At 40.5% G+C, this 18003-nt stretch overlaps 2 protein-coding genes across 5 annotated transcripts in view; both read right to left on the bottom strand.

The window, feature by feature from the left end:
• LTN1 (listerin E3 ubiquitin protein ligase 1) overlaps nucleotides 1-5059 on the bottom strand; it is a 65714-nt gene extending 60655 nt beyond the window's left edge. Inside the window, exons 1-4 of the mRNA XM_049858653.1 lie at nucleotides 4930-5059; nucleotides 1650-1853; nucleotides 888-986; nucleotides 117-347 (exon numbers count right to left, since the gene is read on the bottom strand). Coding sequence (XP_049714610.1) covers nucleotides 117-347; nucleotides 888-986; nucleotides 1650-1853; nucleotides 4930-4971 — 576 coding nt within the window. The 5' untranslated portion in view covers nucleotides 4972-5059. The remainder of the gene's footprint in view (nucleotides 1-116; nucleotides 348-887; nucleotides 987-1649; nucleotides 1854-4929) is intronic.
• Nucleotides 5060-13897: 8838 nt separating this feature from the next.
• The window catches only part of RWDD2B (RWD domain containing 2B), a 29908-nt gene continuing 25802 nt past the window's right edge, over nucleotides 13898-18003 (bottom strand). For 2 of the 4 annotated variants that reach the window (XM_049858650.1, XM_049858652.1), the window contains exon 6: nucleotides 13898-14267. The gene's annotated coding sequence lies outside the window, so the exon portion shown is untranslated. The remainder of the gene's footprint in view (nucleotides 14268-18003) is intronic. The other 2 variants (XM_049858649.1, XM_049858651.1) reach the window with 1 other exon arrangement.

Here is an 18003-nt window from a genome sequence, read left to right as displayed (position 1 = left end):
TTTACTTATTCCCCCACAAAGCCAAGTGAAAGAGCTGTCACTGTGATCTACCTTATATCCCTTATACACTTAAAAAAAAAAAAAAAGATAGATACAGGCTGCTTCCAAGAACTTACACTTGCAATTTCATCCTTACAAAACGCTATGGCTTCGGGTTGCTTGCTTGGAGGGAAAGCGGCTTCAAACGCACCTTTTGCCGCACATGCAGCTGGTGTGTAGGTATCACACTGAGCCATGAGCCAATATCCCATTACACTTTTTAAATAGGGAGCCAAGTGTTTCTTTACTTTGAGGATGAGTTTCTCAAAAGCTTGCTGTGTGGCTTCTCGAACCCGGCGGTCATGATCCTATTGAAAATACGTAACTGTAAATAACACTAGCACATAAAAACAAAGGCAGACCTTTCTGAATATGCTGTAATGACCCACTACTAAGAATTCACCTATGCATGGAGCTCAAATAAAATCAGTTTTTCCAAATATCAAGAATTTGACTTTGTTTTCTTTTTTGTATCAGAAATTATGTCAAACAGCTTGACATAATTTTTCATCCTCTCTTAACCGTGATAAGTTTGTAACAGATTCAAGGCTGGGCCCTGAATAAACAATTCATTCTCATTCTTCTGCAACAAGTATACAATGAAATAAAATAATCCCAGAAACGTATTATGCTTGGAAAGTATCTACGAATTCTCAAGGAATGACCTAATTTCTAGAAAACGCAAAACCTAAGAACTGTATACAACCCAACACAACCCATCTGCATAACAATGCTGACATAACATTTCACATTCCTCACCAAAAATCAATCATTTAAATGTGAGAGTCCCCATGACTTCAAGCAAAAAATACATAACAGAAATAAACTAATAAAGTTTTAATACTTACGAGTGAAATTTTACAGAAAATTCTTGGCCAGTAAGGAAGAACTCCTTTTACAACTTCTGTGTCTCTCTCTGCACACATGGTTCCAAATTCCTGCATAGCCTGGTGTAAATTATTAACACTGTCAGGGACGAGCAGTCATTGTATTAGTTATGGATTACACTTACTCTATCCTGGAAGCATAGTCTATTTTAAGTGATGGCAGAACACATCATTTTTGCACGTATGATGTGGAATTAACCTGAACAGTGCCCTCACAGGCTATTCCACTAGAAACTTTTGTTTGGCTGAATTTAAAAAAATAAAATTCATCCAAACAAAAACCCGTTGCCATCAAGTCGATGCCAACTCATAGCAACCGTATAGGACAGAACAAAACTGCCCCAGAGAGTTTCCAAGCAGCTCCTGGTGGATTCAAACTGCTGACCTTTTGGTTAGCAGCCGTAGCTCTTAACCACTATGCCACCAGGGTTTCCAAACAAAATTCACGTAAAATTACAAGGTCAAAATTACATTCCCTAATAGGACAAACTGTGTTGTCAAAATTCTACAGTGATTCAAAAAAGTGCAGCACAAAAAACTAATTTATAACCTAGAAGCTAAGTGACAACCACGCTTACATCTATTCCTCAGAAACAAGGACAACTGTAAAGGAACTTATTTGTGACAAACTACAGCCCATTTTTCTTTACATAAACGATGCCAATGACATTTTTTAAACAAAAGGATTTTCTTGATCATTTTTATGAAAATAAGAAAACTTGCTTTTAACTTTGTGGTGACATCTTTCTTGGAAAGTTTCCGCAGCACCATTCGGAAATCAGAATCTACGAGATTGTCTATTTCTTCAGCTCCTTGAATAGCAGGAACATAGCTTAGGTCACTCTGAGATGTTCCAAAACCAATAAAGCCAGGCACCGTTCCCTGTTCTTTGGCAAGGAGTTCTGCAGCTCGGCCACTGTTGGATGGCTGATAAGGAGGGAGAAAAAAAAGTTCAGAATGTAAGTTCCTTAGAGTAATTTCCTGACTATTCCCACAGCCAGAAAAAGTTTTCAGTTAGGCATTTCTTTTTTTTCTAGTCTAAGACTTCATCTGTTCAATGTTCCCCAAAGATAAATATGTCTGCCATCAAGAAGCTATCAATAACAATTCTAGGAGAATAGTGTTTTTTTCATCTTCAGCTACAACCCACTAGTGGCTCAAGGTATCAATTTAATGAGCCATGATCAGCATTTTAAAAAAATAAAATAAAAATTTTAAAAATCAGAGTGTATCACATGTGGTAAGAATATTGTTTTATGAAATTTTTGTTTTCTAATTTTTATTAAGTAGTACGTATATACACATACGTGTACTATGTAATGATGCAAAATTAACTTAAAATGGATTTTTTCATTCATTCATCATATATGTTGTTAGTTGCCATCATGATGACGTCAACTCACGACAGCCCTGTGTGGACACAGCAGAATTGTTTCATAGGTTTTTCAAGGCTGTGACCTTTCAGAAGCAGGCCGCCGATCTTCTGGCCAGTAGTCAAGAGCTTAACCGTTTGTGTCACCCAGGGACTCCTTTTCATCGTGCGTGTGTGTGTGTAAAATCACCACCATGGGGCAAGTTCAGTGGGCAGCTGCTTCTAGATTTGACAGCAGACACATCTGACTTATTTCCACACACCCAAAGTGTACCCCAAACTCTTGGGGCTACAAAGGTGATAAATTACATTATTACAGACATAAAATTCAATATGACGGTAAAGATATAGGATAGACTCCTTTGTTTTAAACTACAGACAGTGATTTGCTTGACTGATGCACAACACAGCAGCCTCCTCGTACTAAAAATGAGAGGCTTAGTTGTGTCACAGAAAGTAAGTATTTGAACTTTTGAAAGAAATTAATTTATCAGCTGCCATCTAAGGAGGAAAATGCCTCAGCTCCATGACCAAAATGAAGTTGTTGTTGTTATCCACTACCACTGAGTCGATTCTGACGCATAGCGACCCTGCAGGACAGAGCAGAACTGCCCCATTGGATTTTCAAGGCTGTAATCTTTACAGAAACTGACTGTCGCATCTTTCTCCAGTCAATTTAGACTCATAGTGACCCCATGTGACACAGCAGAACTGTTCCATAGGGTTTTTTGGGCTGTAATCTTTATGGGAGCAGATCACCAGGTCTTTCTCTCAAGGAGCCAGCGGGAAGGTTCCAATTGCCAATCTTTTGTCATAGAAGACCAAATAAATAAATAAAACACTGGGAAACCGTCTAGATCAAAGGGGCCAAAATGTTAAATGAAATGAGTGTCCCTTGATTGAACCTCAGATGTTTTTCAAACACCATATTTTTTTAAAAGTTATAGAGGATTTTATTGAGATGATTGCAGAAACCAGAATACAAGTTAACAGTTTACACCATAGTCAAGTTTCCTGCATGTTATTAGTTACTCATGGTTATGCAGAAAAATGCCATTGTATTCAGAAGATACATATGGGAAGCATTTAGGAGTTAGGTGTCATTATGTCTACAACTAAGTCTCATATCGTTCAGCAAACTACATTTATTTAGAGATTGCACTAATGTAGCCAAATATTAACAAAGAGAAAGCAGGTGTGGACAAATGTTAACAACTGGTAAATCTGGGTAAAGAATATACGAGTTGTCACTCTAATATTCTTGCAACATTTCCCTCATATTTGGGGTTTTTCAGAAAATAAAACAATGAGAAAATTACTGAAATAACAAAAAAAATGAAATGAGAATGGAAGTAAAGCATGTGGCATAGTCCTGACACTGTTACGGCTATTGTTATTGATATTGTTATCTTTCAAAGATTGTGACACATCTATTAAAATGTGGTACTGATATCACAAAAATCTGCATCAAACAGGAAACATGTGTTTTCATAAAATCTGACAATCTTAGAAAAAACCTAGCACTATAAAAAATACCAATATAATAACATCCTTATTTGTGTAAACTTTTTTTATTATTTTTAATCCATCTGATGTTCTTTTAAACAGGTATTCAGTGAGTTTCTACCAAAGGCCTGCCCCCTGTTCTATGCTCCCAGGATACTGCAGCAGATGTAAACACCTGCCTTCATAGTACTTGAGCAGCCCTGGTGGTACAATGGCTAAAGCGCTCGGCTGTTAACCAAAAGGTCAGTGGTTCCCTAACCCACCAGCCGCTTTGCAGGAGAAAAATGCGACAGTCTGCTTCCTTACAGACTGAAACCCTATGGGGCAGTTCAACTCTGTCTAATACGGTCGCTATGAGTTGGAAACGACTGCACAGCAGTGGGTTTGGGTTTTGGTCATAGTACTTGCATCCCAGGGAAGCAAAAGAGTATATTTCAAAACATGTTAGCAGTCATAAGTGCAAAAGAGAAAAATAAAGCAGGAAAGGGTAGGGGGGTATTGCAATTTAAAACAGGGCGATCACTGGCGGCCTCACTGAAGTGTCTGCAACAAAACTTGGAGCCATCTGAGACCAGCGCGTCGGGAAGCGTGCCAGGCAAGGTCAAAGCTCGGTGAGGTCTGTGTGGCTGGATGGAGTGAGCGAGGAGGGAGCTGAACATGGAAAGGGACGAGGGGCCAACCATATACCTTGCATGCCATCATAAGGGCTCTGGCTTTACCCAGAGGAATGCGGGGGAGCCCCTGTATATTTCTGAGTAAGGAAGCGACATGATCCGAGTCATCCTGCACACCAAGCTCACGTCAACTCCCTCCCACCCAACTCCCCTCCTTCCTAGCGCTTCCGCCACCCCCCTTACCAGTTAGGCCAGGTAACCTTCCAGATGGAGCTGACACCGAACTATTTCTTAAGAAAAATTGCTCAGGTGGGATGATGACACGGATAACCTTTCCTCTCACAACTCCCCAATCGGCTCTGAGATAACACACGCCGCGGGACGCACACACAACACAGAGGTCACACCCGAAACGCGAACACACGCTTCCCCGCAGCCGCGACAGGGCGCAGGGCAGAGCCAGAGACTGCGAAGCGAGGTCGTCCCGGTGGCCGGGCCGCCCAGTACTCACCCTCAAGTTCCCCTTGGTCCGCTGTTTGTTCTTCCCGCCCATGGTCACGGTCTCGGTCACAGCCGCACCCCCACCCCCTCAATCCCCAGGTTGATGCGGCGGGACCACAACTTCCGGCCTCTCGCGTGAACCGGAAGAGAGCCCACTGAAACAACTTCCCCGAGCCCGCCCCTTCCGCCGCCCACCCCGCCCTCCCATACCCTACTTCCGTGCCCGCCTCCAGCCGCGAGCCTAACCAACCGCCACCGAAGACGTCACAGTGAAGCCAACGCCCCCCTGAGTGACGTCATCTGTGCCCAATAGAAAGCCAAGCGTCAGACGCCAGGGCACCGCAACCGGCTTGCGGCGCTTTCAGGAAGCAGATTTGTTCCTTGCGTCGCGGTCCGTTGAGTTAAGTGTAGTGCTGGAGCTTCCGATTAGTGGTGACCTCAGTTCCTCTAAAAAAGTTTTCCTTGCCTACTCTATCGTTTTCTAGCTGTTTTTCCTTGTAGCACCACTTCCACTTGAAATTACTTTATGTGTTTATTCTGTCGCTTGCATATCTCTGTTCTTTAAAGGCTTCCTGGGCGCTTCGTTTCGTTCTCTGCTGCGTCTCAACTCTTCCAAAGGTAAATGGCACATTGTTGGCACGCAGTCGCTAATTACTGCAGGAATAAATGCATGAAGTGCCGAACACTGCGAGGTTCCGGAGTTAAAAAGATGAACAAGACGAAAGTGAACTCTGCAGGTGCGGAGCTCAGTCTACAGGCGCAGACAAAGGAATACAATATGAAGAGAAGTGCTAAAGTGGGTTGAGCCTCAAGGATTAGGGGAACAAGGACCCAATCCAGTGCTCACTGACTCGAAGCGTGAAGAGTGACCCAGACTGAAGAGTGGTCCGTTTGAAGAATGAATAATACGGAAACTGGAAGGTTGGAGGGCGTTATAAGCGAAGCTAAATTTAGGGAGTGCAGAATCAGAGATTTCCTATTTTAGGAGATCCCTGGGATACTGTGCAATGCTGAAGAGCAAGCAGGTGGCTGGCGTTCGTGTGAAAAACGAGGCAGAAGCACAGAGTTGTCACTAGTGGACAAAGAGACGTTTAAGTAAACACTTTTCTTCAGAGGGAGAAGGCTGCACTATCAAATAACTGCGCTCAGGCACCCTTAATAACTGATTATCGCGCCATGTATCCAACTGCTACTGGAGTTGGGTAATCAATCAGTAAATATCAGAAGCTTTTGAGAGCTAACCTTTCTAAAGGTTGTAATGACTGCAAAATATAAACTATTTACTACTTATTTTTCCTGAAATAATTTGAGACAATTTATAGAATTAAACAGGTTAGGCAAAAAGGTAAAGATATAAATGGGACCAAAGAAAAGCAATATTATAAGACTAGATTTTGGGCCGCCTATGGTAGACAGGTTTCAGTGGAACTTCCACACTAATACAGACTAGGAAAAAAGGCATGTGATCTACTTCCGAAAATATAGTCCTGGAAGATAAGCCTCTCAGATTGAAAGGCACTCAAAATATGGATCAACATACTAGCCACAAGATGGACTCAAACATACCAGTGATCGTGAGAATGGCCAAGGATCAGGCAACAATTCACTGTTATACATAAGGTTGCGGTGAGTTGGAGCCACCTCAACACCAACTAACAATAACAGATTTAAGGTGCAGGGAGTTATTTAATGTACTTAGATGCTATGTTTTTCCTGGCACTTTAGAGGAAAATTGTTGGTTTGATACTCATTGTCTTAGTCATCTAGTGCTGCTGTAACAGAAATACCACAAGTGCATGGCTTTAATAAAGAGAAATTCATACAGTGTAGTAGGCTAGAAGTATAAATTCAGGCTGCCAGTTCCAGGGGAAGGCTTTTTTTGTTGGCTCTGGGAGATGTCCTTGTCATCAGTCTTCCCTGGTCAGGGAGCTTCTCAGCACAGGGACCCCGGATCCAAAAGATGTGCTATTCTCCTGGCTCTTGTCTCTCTGCTCTTTTCTCTCTCAAAAGAGATTGGCTTAACAATCTACAGATACAGTGCAATCCCAATCCAAATTCCAAAGGCACTTTTTAATGAAATGGAGAAACAAATCACCAACTTCATATGGAAAGGGAAGAGGCCCCAGATAAGTAAAGCATTACTTAAAGAGAAGAACAAAGTGGGAGGCCTCACTCTACCTGATTTTAGAACCTATTATACCACCACTGTACTCAACAGATACATAGACCAATGGAACAGAATTGAGAATCCAGATGTGAAATCATTCACTTATGAGCAGCTGATATTTGACAAGGGCCCAAAGTCCATTAAATGGGGAAAAGAGTTTCTTTAACAAAGGGTGCTGGCATAACTGGATATCCATCTGAAAAAAAAATGAAACAAGACCCATACCTCACACCATGCACAAAAACTAACTCAAAATGGATCAAAAGCCTAAATATAAAATCTAAAATGAGAAAAATCATGGAAGAAAAAATAGGGACAATGCTCAGAGGCCTGATACATGGTATAAACAGTATACAAAATATTACCAATGATGCACAAACACCAAAAGAGAAACTAGATAATTGGGAGCTCCTAAAAATCAAACACTTATGCTCACCCAAAGACTTCACCAAGAGAGTAAAAAGATGACCTACAGACTGGGAAAAATTTTTTGGCTACAACAACTCTGATCAGCATCTAATCTCTAAAATCTACAAGTTACTGTAAAACCTCAACAGCAAAAGGACAACCCAATTAAAAAATGGGCAAAGGATATGAACAGGCACTTAACCAAAGAAGATATTCAGGCGGCTAACAGATACATGTGGAAATGCTCACAGTCATTAGCCATTAGAGAAAAGCAAATCAAAACTACAATGAAATACCATCTCACCCCTACACAAGGCTGGCATTAATCCAAAAAATACAAAATAATGAATGTTGGAGAGGTTATGGAGAGTCTGCAATACTTATGCACTGTTGGTGGGAATGTAAAATGGTACAACCACTTTGGAAATCAATTTGGTGTTTCCTTAAAAAGCTAGAAATAGAAGCACCATATGATCCAGCAATCTCAATCCTTGAAATATATTCTAGAGAAATAAGAGCCTTCACACAAATAGGTATGTGCACACACATGTTCATTGCAGCGCTGTTTACAATAGCAAAAAAGATGGAAACAAACAAGCTGCCCATCAACAGATGAATGGATAAACAAATTACCCTATATCCACACAATGGAATACAATGCAACGATAAAGAACAATGATGAATCTGTGAAACATGGAGGAATCTGGAAGGCATTAGCTGAGTGAAATTAGTCACATGAAAGACAAATATCGTATGAGACCACTATCATAAGAACTCAAGAAAAGGTTTAAACACAGAAGAAAACATTCTTTGATGGCTACAAGGGTAGGGAAGGAGGGAGAGGGGTATTCACTAATTAGATGGTAGACAATTATTTTAGGCTAAGGGAAGGACAACACAGAAAACGGGAAGTCAGCACAACTGGACTAATCCAAATGCTAAGAAGTTCCCTGAATACAACCAAACACTTTGAGGGACAGAGTAGCAGGGGTATGGGTCTGGGGACCATGGTTTCAGGGGACATCTAGATCACTGGGCATGACAAAGTATATTAAGAAAACTTTCTGCATCCCACTTTGGTGAGTGGTGTCTGGGATCTTAAAAGCTAGCAAGCAGCCATCTAAGATGCATCAATTGGTCTCAACCCACCTGGAGCAAAGGAGAATGAAAAACACCAAAGACACAAGGAAAATACGAGCCCAAGAGAAAGAAAGGGCCACATAAACAAGAGACTCCATCAGCCTGAGACCAGGAGAGCTAGATGCTGCCTGGCTACTACCAATGACTGCCCTGACAGGGAACACAACAGAGAATCCCTAATGGAGCAGGAGAAAAGTAGGGTGTAGACCTCAAATTCTAGTAAAAAGACCAGACTCAATGGTCTGAGACTACAGGGACCCCAGGGGTCATGGCCCCCAGACTCTCTGTTAGCCCAAAACTAAAACTATTCCCAAAGCCAACTCTTCAGACAAAGATGAGACTGGACCATAAAGACATAAAATTATTCTGGTGAGAAGTGTGCTTCTTAGCTCAAGTAGACACGTGAGGCTAGGTGGGCAGCTCCTGTCCAGCTTTCACGTGCATATGAGGTGATTGAAAACACCATGGCTTAGGTGAGGCACAACTTAGCCCTCAAGGTGACATCTTTGCTTTTCAACACTTATAGTAACATATTTGATTTTTAACACTTGAAGAGATCTTTTGCAGCAGATTTGCCCAATGCAATGCATCTTTTGATTTCTTGACTGCTGCCTCCATGGGTGTTGACTGGGGATCCAAGTAAAATGAAATCCTTGACAACCTCAATATTTTCTCTGTTTATCATGATGTTGCTTACTGGTCCAGTTGTGAGGATTTTTGTTTTCTTTATGTTGAAGTGTAATCCATACTGAAGGCTGTGGTCTTTTATCTTCATCAGTAAGTGCTTCACGTCCTCTTCCCTTTCAGCAAGCAAGGTTGTGTCATCTGCATTACGCAGGTTGTTGATGAATCTTCCTCCAGTCCTGATGCCCCGTACTACTTCATACAGTTCAGCTTCTTGGATTATTTGCTCAGCATACAGATTAAATAAAAAAGAAAAATTTTTTTTTCTTTTTTATCTATAGGTATGGTGAAATGATACAACCCTGATGCACACCCTTCCTGACTTTAAACCATGCAGTATCCCCTTGTTCTGTTCGAACAATTGCCTCACATGTACAGATTCCTCATGAGCACATTTAAGTGTTCCAGAATTCCCATTCTCCATAATTAGTTATAATCCACACAGTTGAAGGCCTTGGCATAGTCAATAAACCACAGGTAAATATCTTTCTGGTATTCTCTGCTTTCAGCCAAGATCCATCTGACATCAGAAATGATATCTCTGGTTTCATGTCCTCTTCTCAATCTGGCTTGAATTTCTGGCAGTTTCCTATCGATATGCTGCTGCAACTGTTTTGAATGATCTTCGGCAAAATTTTGCTGGCATGTGATATTAATGACATTGTTCTCTAATTTCTGCATTTGGTTAGATCACCTTTCTTTGGAATAGGCACAAATATGGATCTCTTCCAATTGGTTGACCAGGTTGCTGTCTTCCAAATTTCTTGGCATAGACGACTGAGCACTTCAGCGCTGCATCCGATTGTTGAAACATCTCAATTAGTATTCTGTCAATTCCTGGAGCCTTGTTTTGCACCAATGCCTTCAGTGCAGCCTGGATTTCTTCCTTCAGTACCATTGGTTCCTGACCATATGTTACCTCCTGAAATGGCTGAACATCGAACAATTCTTTTTGTTATAGTGACTCTGTGTATTCCTTCCATCTTCTTTTGATGCTTCCTGCATCGTTTAATATTTTTCCCATAGAATCCTGCAGTATTGCAACTCGAGGCTTGAATTTTTTCTTCAGTTCTTTCAGCTTGAGAAATGTTCAGCGTGTGCTTCCCTTTTGGTTTTTTATCTCCAGGTCTTTGCACATGTCATCATAATACTTTGTTTTTTGAAGCTGCCCTTTGAAATCTTTTGTTCAGTTCTTTTACTTCATCATTTTGTCCTTTTACTTTAGCTATTCGACGTTCAAGAGCAAGTTTCAGAGTCTCTCTGACATCCATTTAGGTCTTTTTTTCTCTCCTGTCTTTTTAATGACCTTTTGTTTTCTTCATGTATGATGTCCTTGATGTCATTCCACAACTCGTCTGGTCTTTGGTCATTACTGTCCAATGCATCAAATCTATTCTTAAGATGGTCTCTAAATTCAGGTCAGAGATACTCAAGGTCATACTTTGGCTCCTGCGGACTTGTTCTAATTTTCTTCTGTTTCAACTTGAACTTGCATATGAGTAATTGATGGTCTGATTCAAAGTTGGCCCCTGGCCTTGTTCTGACTGCAGATATTGAGCTTTTCCATCATCTCTTTTCACAGATGTAGTTGATTTGATACCTGTGTATTCCATCTGGCGAGGTCCATGTGTATAGTCACTGTTTATGTTGGTGAAAAAAGATATTTGCAATGAAGAAGTCATTGGTCTGGCAAAATTGTAGTATTAGATCTCTGGCATTGTTTCTGTCACCAAGGCCATATTTTCCAACTACCAATCCTTCTCCTTTGTTTCCAACTTTTGCCTTCAAATCACTAGTAATTATCAATGCATCCGGATGGCATGTTCAATCAATTTCAGACTGCAGACGTTGGTATAAATCTATTTCTTCATCTTTGGCCCTAGTGGTTGGTATGTAAATCTGAATAATAGTCGTATTAACTGGTCTTCCTTTTTTTTTTTTTTTTTCTTGTAGGTATATGAATATTATCCTATCACTGACAGCGTTGTACTTCAGGATAGATCTTGAAATGTTCTTTTTGACGAGGAATGCAATGCCATTCCTCTTCAAGTTATCATTCCCAACATAGTAGACCATATGATTATCCGATTCAAAACAGCCAATACCAGCCCATTTCAACTCAGTAATGCCTAGGATATCAATGTTTATGCGTTCCATTTCATTTTTGACGATTTCCAATTTTCCTAGATTCACACTTCATACATTCCATGTTCTGATTATTTATGGATGTTTCTTCTCATTTTTAGTCATGCCACATCAGCAAATGAAGGTCCTGAAACCTGGACTCCATCCACGTCATTAAGGCTGACTCTACTTTGAGGAGGTAGCTCTTCCCCAGCCCTCTTTTGAGTGCCTTCCAACCTGAGGGGCCCGTCTTCCAGCACTATATCAGACAATGTTCCACTGCTGTTCATAAGGTTTTCACTGGCTAATTCTTTTCAGAAGTAGACTGCCAGGTCCTTCTTCCTAGTCTGTCTTAGTCTGGAAGCTCAGCTGAAACTTGTCCACCATGGGTGGCCCTGCTGGTATTTGAATACTGGTGGCATAGCTTCTAGCATCACAGCAACACGCAAGCCCCCATGGTAAGACAAACTGACAGACGTGGGGGGTACACGCGATTAAGTCTAATCTATTTCAACACTGAATTTTTTCTAAAAGAAAGTTAGTAGGTTTTAATACTGTGGTAGATATGTAAATACTTATGGAGCCAAGTGGTATAAAGGATTACATTGCCATTCTTTAATCTTTTCTTTTTTTCCAGAGTATATATTTCCTTCACTTTTTATTTCTTGCACTATTTTGGTTAATAATCTGAAATTTTTTCACACTTTATTAGATATTTCATTTACTTTGCTCTCCTTCCCTACCACCATTTTTCTCTAGAAATCTTCCTCCTGAGACCTTCCGTCATCTACTCCAAGTTGGACTGACTGCCACAGAGGCAAATTTTGCAATTCTTACCCTTGTTTTCCTGAGTAGTTCTACTCTTTCCTGCACTTCCCCCCTTTTTCTTAATTCACTTCCTCGTTTTGCTCCAAAGTGCAGCATATTAAGTAGTTTCCTTTAAAAATGTAGAGTGATAATAAAATGTCTGATTCCTGGCATATCTGAAAATATTTACCAACACGCATGGTTGAATATAAGAATTTCTCATTTCAATTCACCATTGGTTAAGAGCTTAGATGAAGCTAGGTTTTCTCTAATTTAAAAAAAAAAAACTAGAAGAGGGGTGGGAAGGGAAAAACACTAAATGGACAATAGATAAGTGGTAACTTTGGTGAAGGGTATGACAGTACACAATACTGGGGAAGCCAGCACAACTTGACCAAGGCAAGGTCATGGAAGCTTCATGAACACATCCAAACTGCCAGAGAGACTGAATTACTGGATTGAGGGCTGGGGACTATGCTCTCAGGGGACATCTAGCTCAAGTGGCATAACATAATTTATAAAGAAAATGTGCTACATCCTACTTTGGTGAGTAGTGTCTGGGATTTTAAAAGCTTGTAAGCAGCAATCTAAGATACTCTACTTGCCCCGCCCCATCTGGGGCAAGGGAGAATGAAGAAAACCCAAGGAAAGACACACAAGGAAAGACTAATCCAAAGGACTAATGTGCAACTAGCACAGCCTCCACCAGACTGAGTCCAGCACAACTAGATGGTGCCTGCCTTCCACCACCAACTGCTCTGACAGAGATCACGATAGAGGGTCCTGGACAGAGTTGAAGAAAAATGTAGAACAAAATTCTAACTCACAAGAAAAGACCAGACTTACAGGTCTGAGAGACTGGAGAAACCCCAAGAGTAAGGCCGCTGGACACACCCTTTTAACTCAGTACTGAAGTCACTCCTGAGGTTTACCCTTCAGTCAAAGATTAGACAGGCCCATAAAACAAACAATAAAACATACAGCTGAACCATGTATATGAGACTAAATGGGCACACCAGGCCAGGGGCAAGGACGAGAAGGCAGGAGGGGATAGGAAAGCTAGTAACAGGGAACCCAAGGTCAAGAAGGACAGAGTGTTGACATGTCCTGGGATTGGCAACCAATGTCAGAAAACAATATGTGTATTAATTGTTTAATGAGAAACTAATATACTCTGTAAAACTTCATCTAAACCCAAAACCAAACCTAGTGCCCTCGAGTCGATTCTGACTCATAGCGACCCTCTAGGACAGAGTAGAACCACCCCCATAGAGTTTCCAAGGAGCCCCTGGCAGATTTGAACTGCCAACCCTTTGGTTCACAGCCGTAGCACTTAACCACTACACCACCAGGGTTTCCTTCATCTAAAGTACCATAAAAAAAAGCTACACAAACTAAAGCAAAATAATTTTCAAATATCATCACATTTGTCTTAGGAGTATTGATCATTTTTCTTCTCAGGTTTATTCTGAGCATTATTCAAGAAAAACTTAATTACATCAGTAGTAGATTCATATTTTAGTGGGGCCTCTTCAGGATAAAGGATACAAGTTAGGTTCAAAAACCAAACCAAAACCGAACCCACTGCTGTCGAGTTGATTCCAGCTCATAGCAACCCTGCAGGGTTTCCAAGGCTGTAAATCTCTAGGAAGCAGCCTGCCACATCTTTCTCCCTTGGAGCTGTTGGTGGTTTTGAACCACCTATCTTTCAGTTAGCAATCAATCATTTTAACTACTGCACCACCAGAGCTCCTTAGGTTCAAAAGTGAATATTTATTTAGAATGAGAAAAAACAAAACACAGCAAATCTCAAACTTTAAAAAAGCCGATAAATAAAACAAGCATCACAAAATCTAAGAAAACATATTTTATTAAGCAAGTGCCTGATATGCCTCTACCACACTTTTCCCAACATTTTTTGTCTGCACACACTTTGACCACTACTTCACAGGACAATGACTTTGCAGTGTCTGCCATGGAGAGAACAGGCAGTAGTTCACACTTTCCTCTAGCATGACCTTCATCAAAAAAAAAAAAAAAAAAAAAAGCTCTTATTGTTAAATAAGTTTAGAAAAAAAACTCTTTCAGCCCCACCACTCATTATTAGTAAAGTCAAGAAAATCTTGGCTCATTGTCAAATTTAGGAAAAATTTCTCTCAAGTTTCCTTCACATACATGCTGAAGTGTTTCATATCATTTCAAGTGTTTTTATGCAGTGACTAATCTCAAAAAACTTTTCAATTGACAATACTCACTGACCACATGGCCTTCCATGTCCTAGTTGCAGCAAGCACTTTGTAAGTTGTATAATTGTTGACATCATTATTCATGTAAAAGTTAAGTCTTTTCCTAACATGTTCTTACGACACACTCTTCTCATTAATCGGATTCCAAACCATCCAAGAATCTATTATTTCTATTCAAAATTTACTCTCTTCACCATGAACTACTTTTCATTAGAATTTGCTTCCCAATAATATCTACAGATTTCAGCTCATTTTTATATAGTTTTTAAAAAATCATTTTCAATACATTTATATAGATTTTCTCTCCACTCTTTAATACGTCAAATTGAAAATGATTCATTTACATCTGAATCAGGATTCTGTTTTTTTTTTTGTTTTTTTTTAAACTGAACTGCTACAAAGTCTCTTTCCAATATGCAGGAAAAAATGGACTATCAAAGCTCTGTGGATTGAGGTAGGCGGAGCCAAGATGATGGAATAGACAGACGCTTCCGTCAAGCCCTTTTTACAACTAAGACCCGAAAAAACAAGTGAAACAAGTATATTTGTGACAAGCTGGGAGCCCTGCACATCAAAGGCAAGCTTAGACAATGAACTGAGGGTCGGGGAAGGAAGACACCGATCAGAAGCAGATAGGAGTTACTGGACCTGAATCCCGGGGAGCCCTCAGGCACCATTCCCAGAGAGATGGCGGCGGTGGCGGCGGGCTACTACTAGCGTTCAGCCGCAGTTTCCTCAGGGAGAAGCAGCCAGCCACGCAGCCCACTCACACCTCCGGAAACTAAGGAGACCACCGTGCTCTTGGCAAAAGCTAAGTACTTGAATATATTTTATCGCATCCCCCCTACCCCCAAGCCGGCTTCAGCGGCTGAATCCCTGGGCCTGAGATAGACCCTGCTGAGCACCTAGAGGCATCCTTCCGGACTTAGGGAAGAAAAAATTTGCAACTGGGGGGAAAAGATAATTTGCTAGCTCCATTAACTGGGGGAGCTCAGGACAGAAGCGGCTCCTATCCAGGCATAAACTGTCCGTGGACCTTGAACAACTTTCCCTTCTGCATGGACCTGTGTAGGCCTATTTCAGGAGAATAGGCCCTTGTTGGCAAACTCCAACCACTTCAGCTGTGTGGTGGAGAGGTGGGTGTTTGACGTTTGACATTGCTTTGCCTATTAAACAAGGTCCTCACCTACCCACATCAGGGACCTAAGGACTGGTAGCTCCACTCAGGTTACCCACCCACCTGTGACAGGGGTCTAAAGATAACTGGTACCTCCCAGTCCTTACAACCAAAAACTTTGGGTGCCCACGGTCCCTCTGCAGAACCCACCCACTAGCACGCTCTAGGGAACAGAGACGCGTTTTCCACAGAGACACTTGGGGGTCAGTTTTCAGCCCCCTGCCTTGTTCGAAGCATGACCCCATGCTGTAATCAGATACCGGTACGTACACCAATCACCCCTGCCCCTCTAAGACTCTAGGACAGAGCCCGTACCACACACTTGATATCAGCTACCTGGAAACCTGAGCTCAATTCATACAAGAAAACTGAATGGACTCCTAGACTGATATACCTGATAACAGCTCTAGCCAGCTGGGGACAGGACACCAGAGCTCCAAAGGCAAAACTAATCAAGCTAGCTTACTCAAGCAACCCATAGGGGTATACCAAAACAAAACAAAGCAAGCAGCTACGACACAGTATGCAAGCATAAACTAATACAACAACTTATACATGGCTCGGAGACAACAGTCAATATCAAGTCACATGAAGAAACAGATCATGATCACCTCAACAGGCTCTCAAAACAAAGAATCCAGGGATCTTCTAGATGAAAGTGCATTCCCGGAATTACCAGATGCAGAATACAAAAGTTTAATATACAGAACCCTTCAAGACATCAGGAAGGAAATGAGGCAATAAGCAGAACAAGCAAGGAACACAGATAAAGCAACTGAAGAAATTAGAAAGATTATTCAGGAACGTAATGAAAAGTTTAATAAGCTGGAAAAATCCACAGACAGACAGCAATCAGAAATTCAGAAGATTAACAATAAAATTACAGAATTAGATAACTCAACAGAAAGTCCGAAGAGCAGAATTGAGCAAGTAGAAGCTAGAATTTCTGGACTCGAAGATAAATCACTTGGCACTAATATATTTGAAGAAAAATCAGATAAAAGAATTTAAAAAAATGAAGAAACCTTAAGAATCATGTCAGACTCTATCAAGAGAAATAACCTATGAGTGATTGGAGTACCAGAACAGAGAGGGATAACAGAAAATACAGAGAAAATTGTTAAAGATTTGCTGGCAGAAAACTTCCCTGATATTGTGAAAGACAAGAAGATACCTAATTAAGATGCTCATCGAACTCCACATAAGGTAGATCTTAAAAGAAAGTCACCAACACATATTATAATCAAGCTTGCCAAAACCAAAGATAAAGAGACAATTAAAAGAACAGCGAAGGATAAACGAAAAGTCACCTACGAGGGAGAGCCAGTAAGAATAAGCTCAGACTACTCGGCAGAAACCATGCAGGCAGGAAGGCAATGCGATGACATATTTAAAAAACTGAAGGAAAAATTGCCTGCCAAGAATCATATATCCATCAAAACTGTCTCTTAAATATAAAGGTGAAATTAAGACATTTCCAGATAAACACAAGTTGAGGGAATTCGTAAAAACCAAACCAAAACTCCAAGAAATACTAAAGGGAGTTCTTTGGTTAGAAAATCAATAATATCAGGTATCAACCCAAGACTAGAACACTGGGCAGAGCAACCAGAAGTCAACCCAGACAGGGAAATCAAAAAAAACAAAGCAAGACTATTAAAAAAAAAAAAGCCTAAAACAGGGTAACAGCGATGTTATTACATAAGACAGTATTAAAATAATAAAGGGACTAAGAAATATAATCATACACCTTCCATATGGAGAGGAAGATACAGCGATACAAAGATATAAAAGTTAGTTTTAAATTTAGAAAAATAGGGGTAAATAATAAGGTAACCACAAAGGAGACAAACTATCCTACTCATCAAAATAAAATACAAAGGAAAAATACAGACTCAGCAGAAACAAAATCATCAACAACAAATGTGAGGAAAAGGACAATATACAAAGAAAATCTACTCAGCACATAAAATCAAGTGGGAAAAAGAAGCTGTCAATACACAAAAAAAGACATCAAAATGATAGCACTAAATTCATACCTATCCATAACTACCCTAAATGTAAATGGACTAAATGCACCAATAAAGACACAGAGATTGGCAGAATGGATTAAAAAACAAGATCTGTCTATATGCTGCCTACAACAGACACACCTTAGACTTAGGAACACAAACAAACTAAAACTCAAAGGATGGAAAAATATATATACATCAAGCAAACAACAATCAAAAAAGAGCAGGAGTGGCAATATTAATTTCGGACAAAATAGACTTTAAAGTTAAATCCATCAGAAAGGATAAGGAAGGACACTATATAATGATTAAAGGGAGA

Source organism: Elephas maximus, chromosome 18, assembly GCF_024166365.1.
Source record: "Elephas maximus indicus isolate mEleMax1 chromosome 18, mEleMax1 primary haplotype, whole genome shotgun sequence".
NCBI lineage: Eukaryota > Metazoa > Chordata > Mammalia > Proboscidea > Elephantidae > Elephas > Elephas maximus.
Note: the sequence above shows the minus strand (reverse complement) of the source record. Positions and strands in the feature narration are given on the sequence as shown.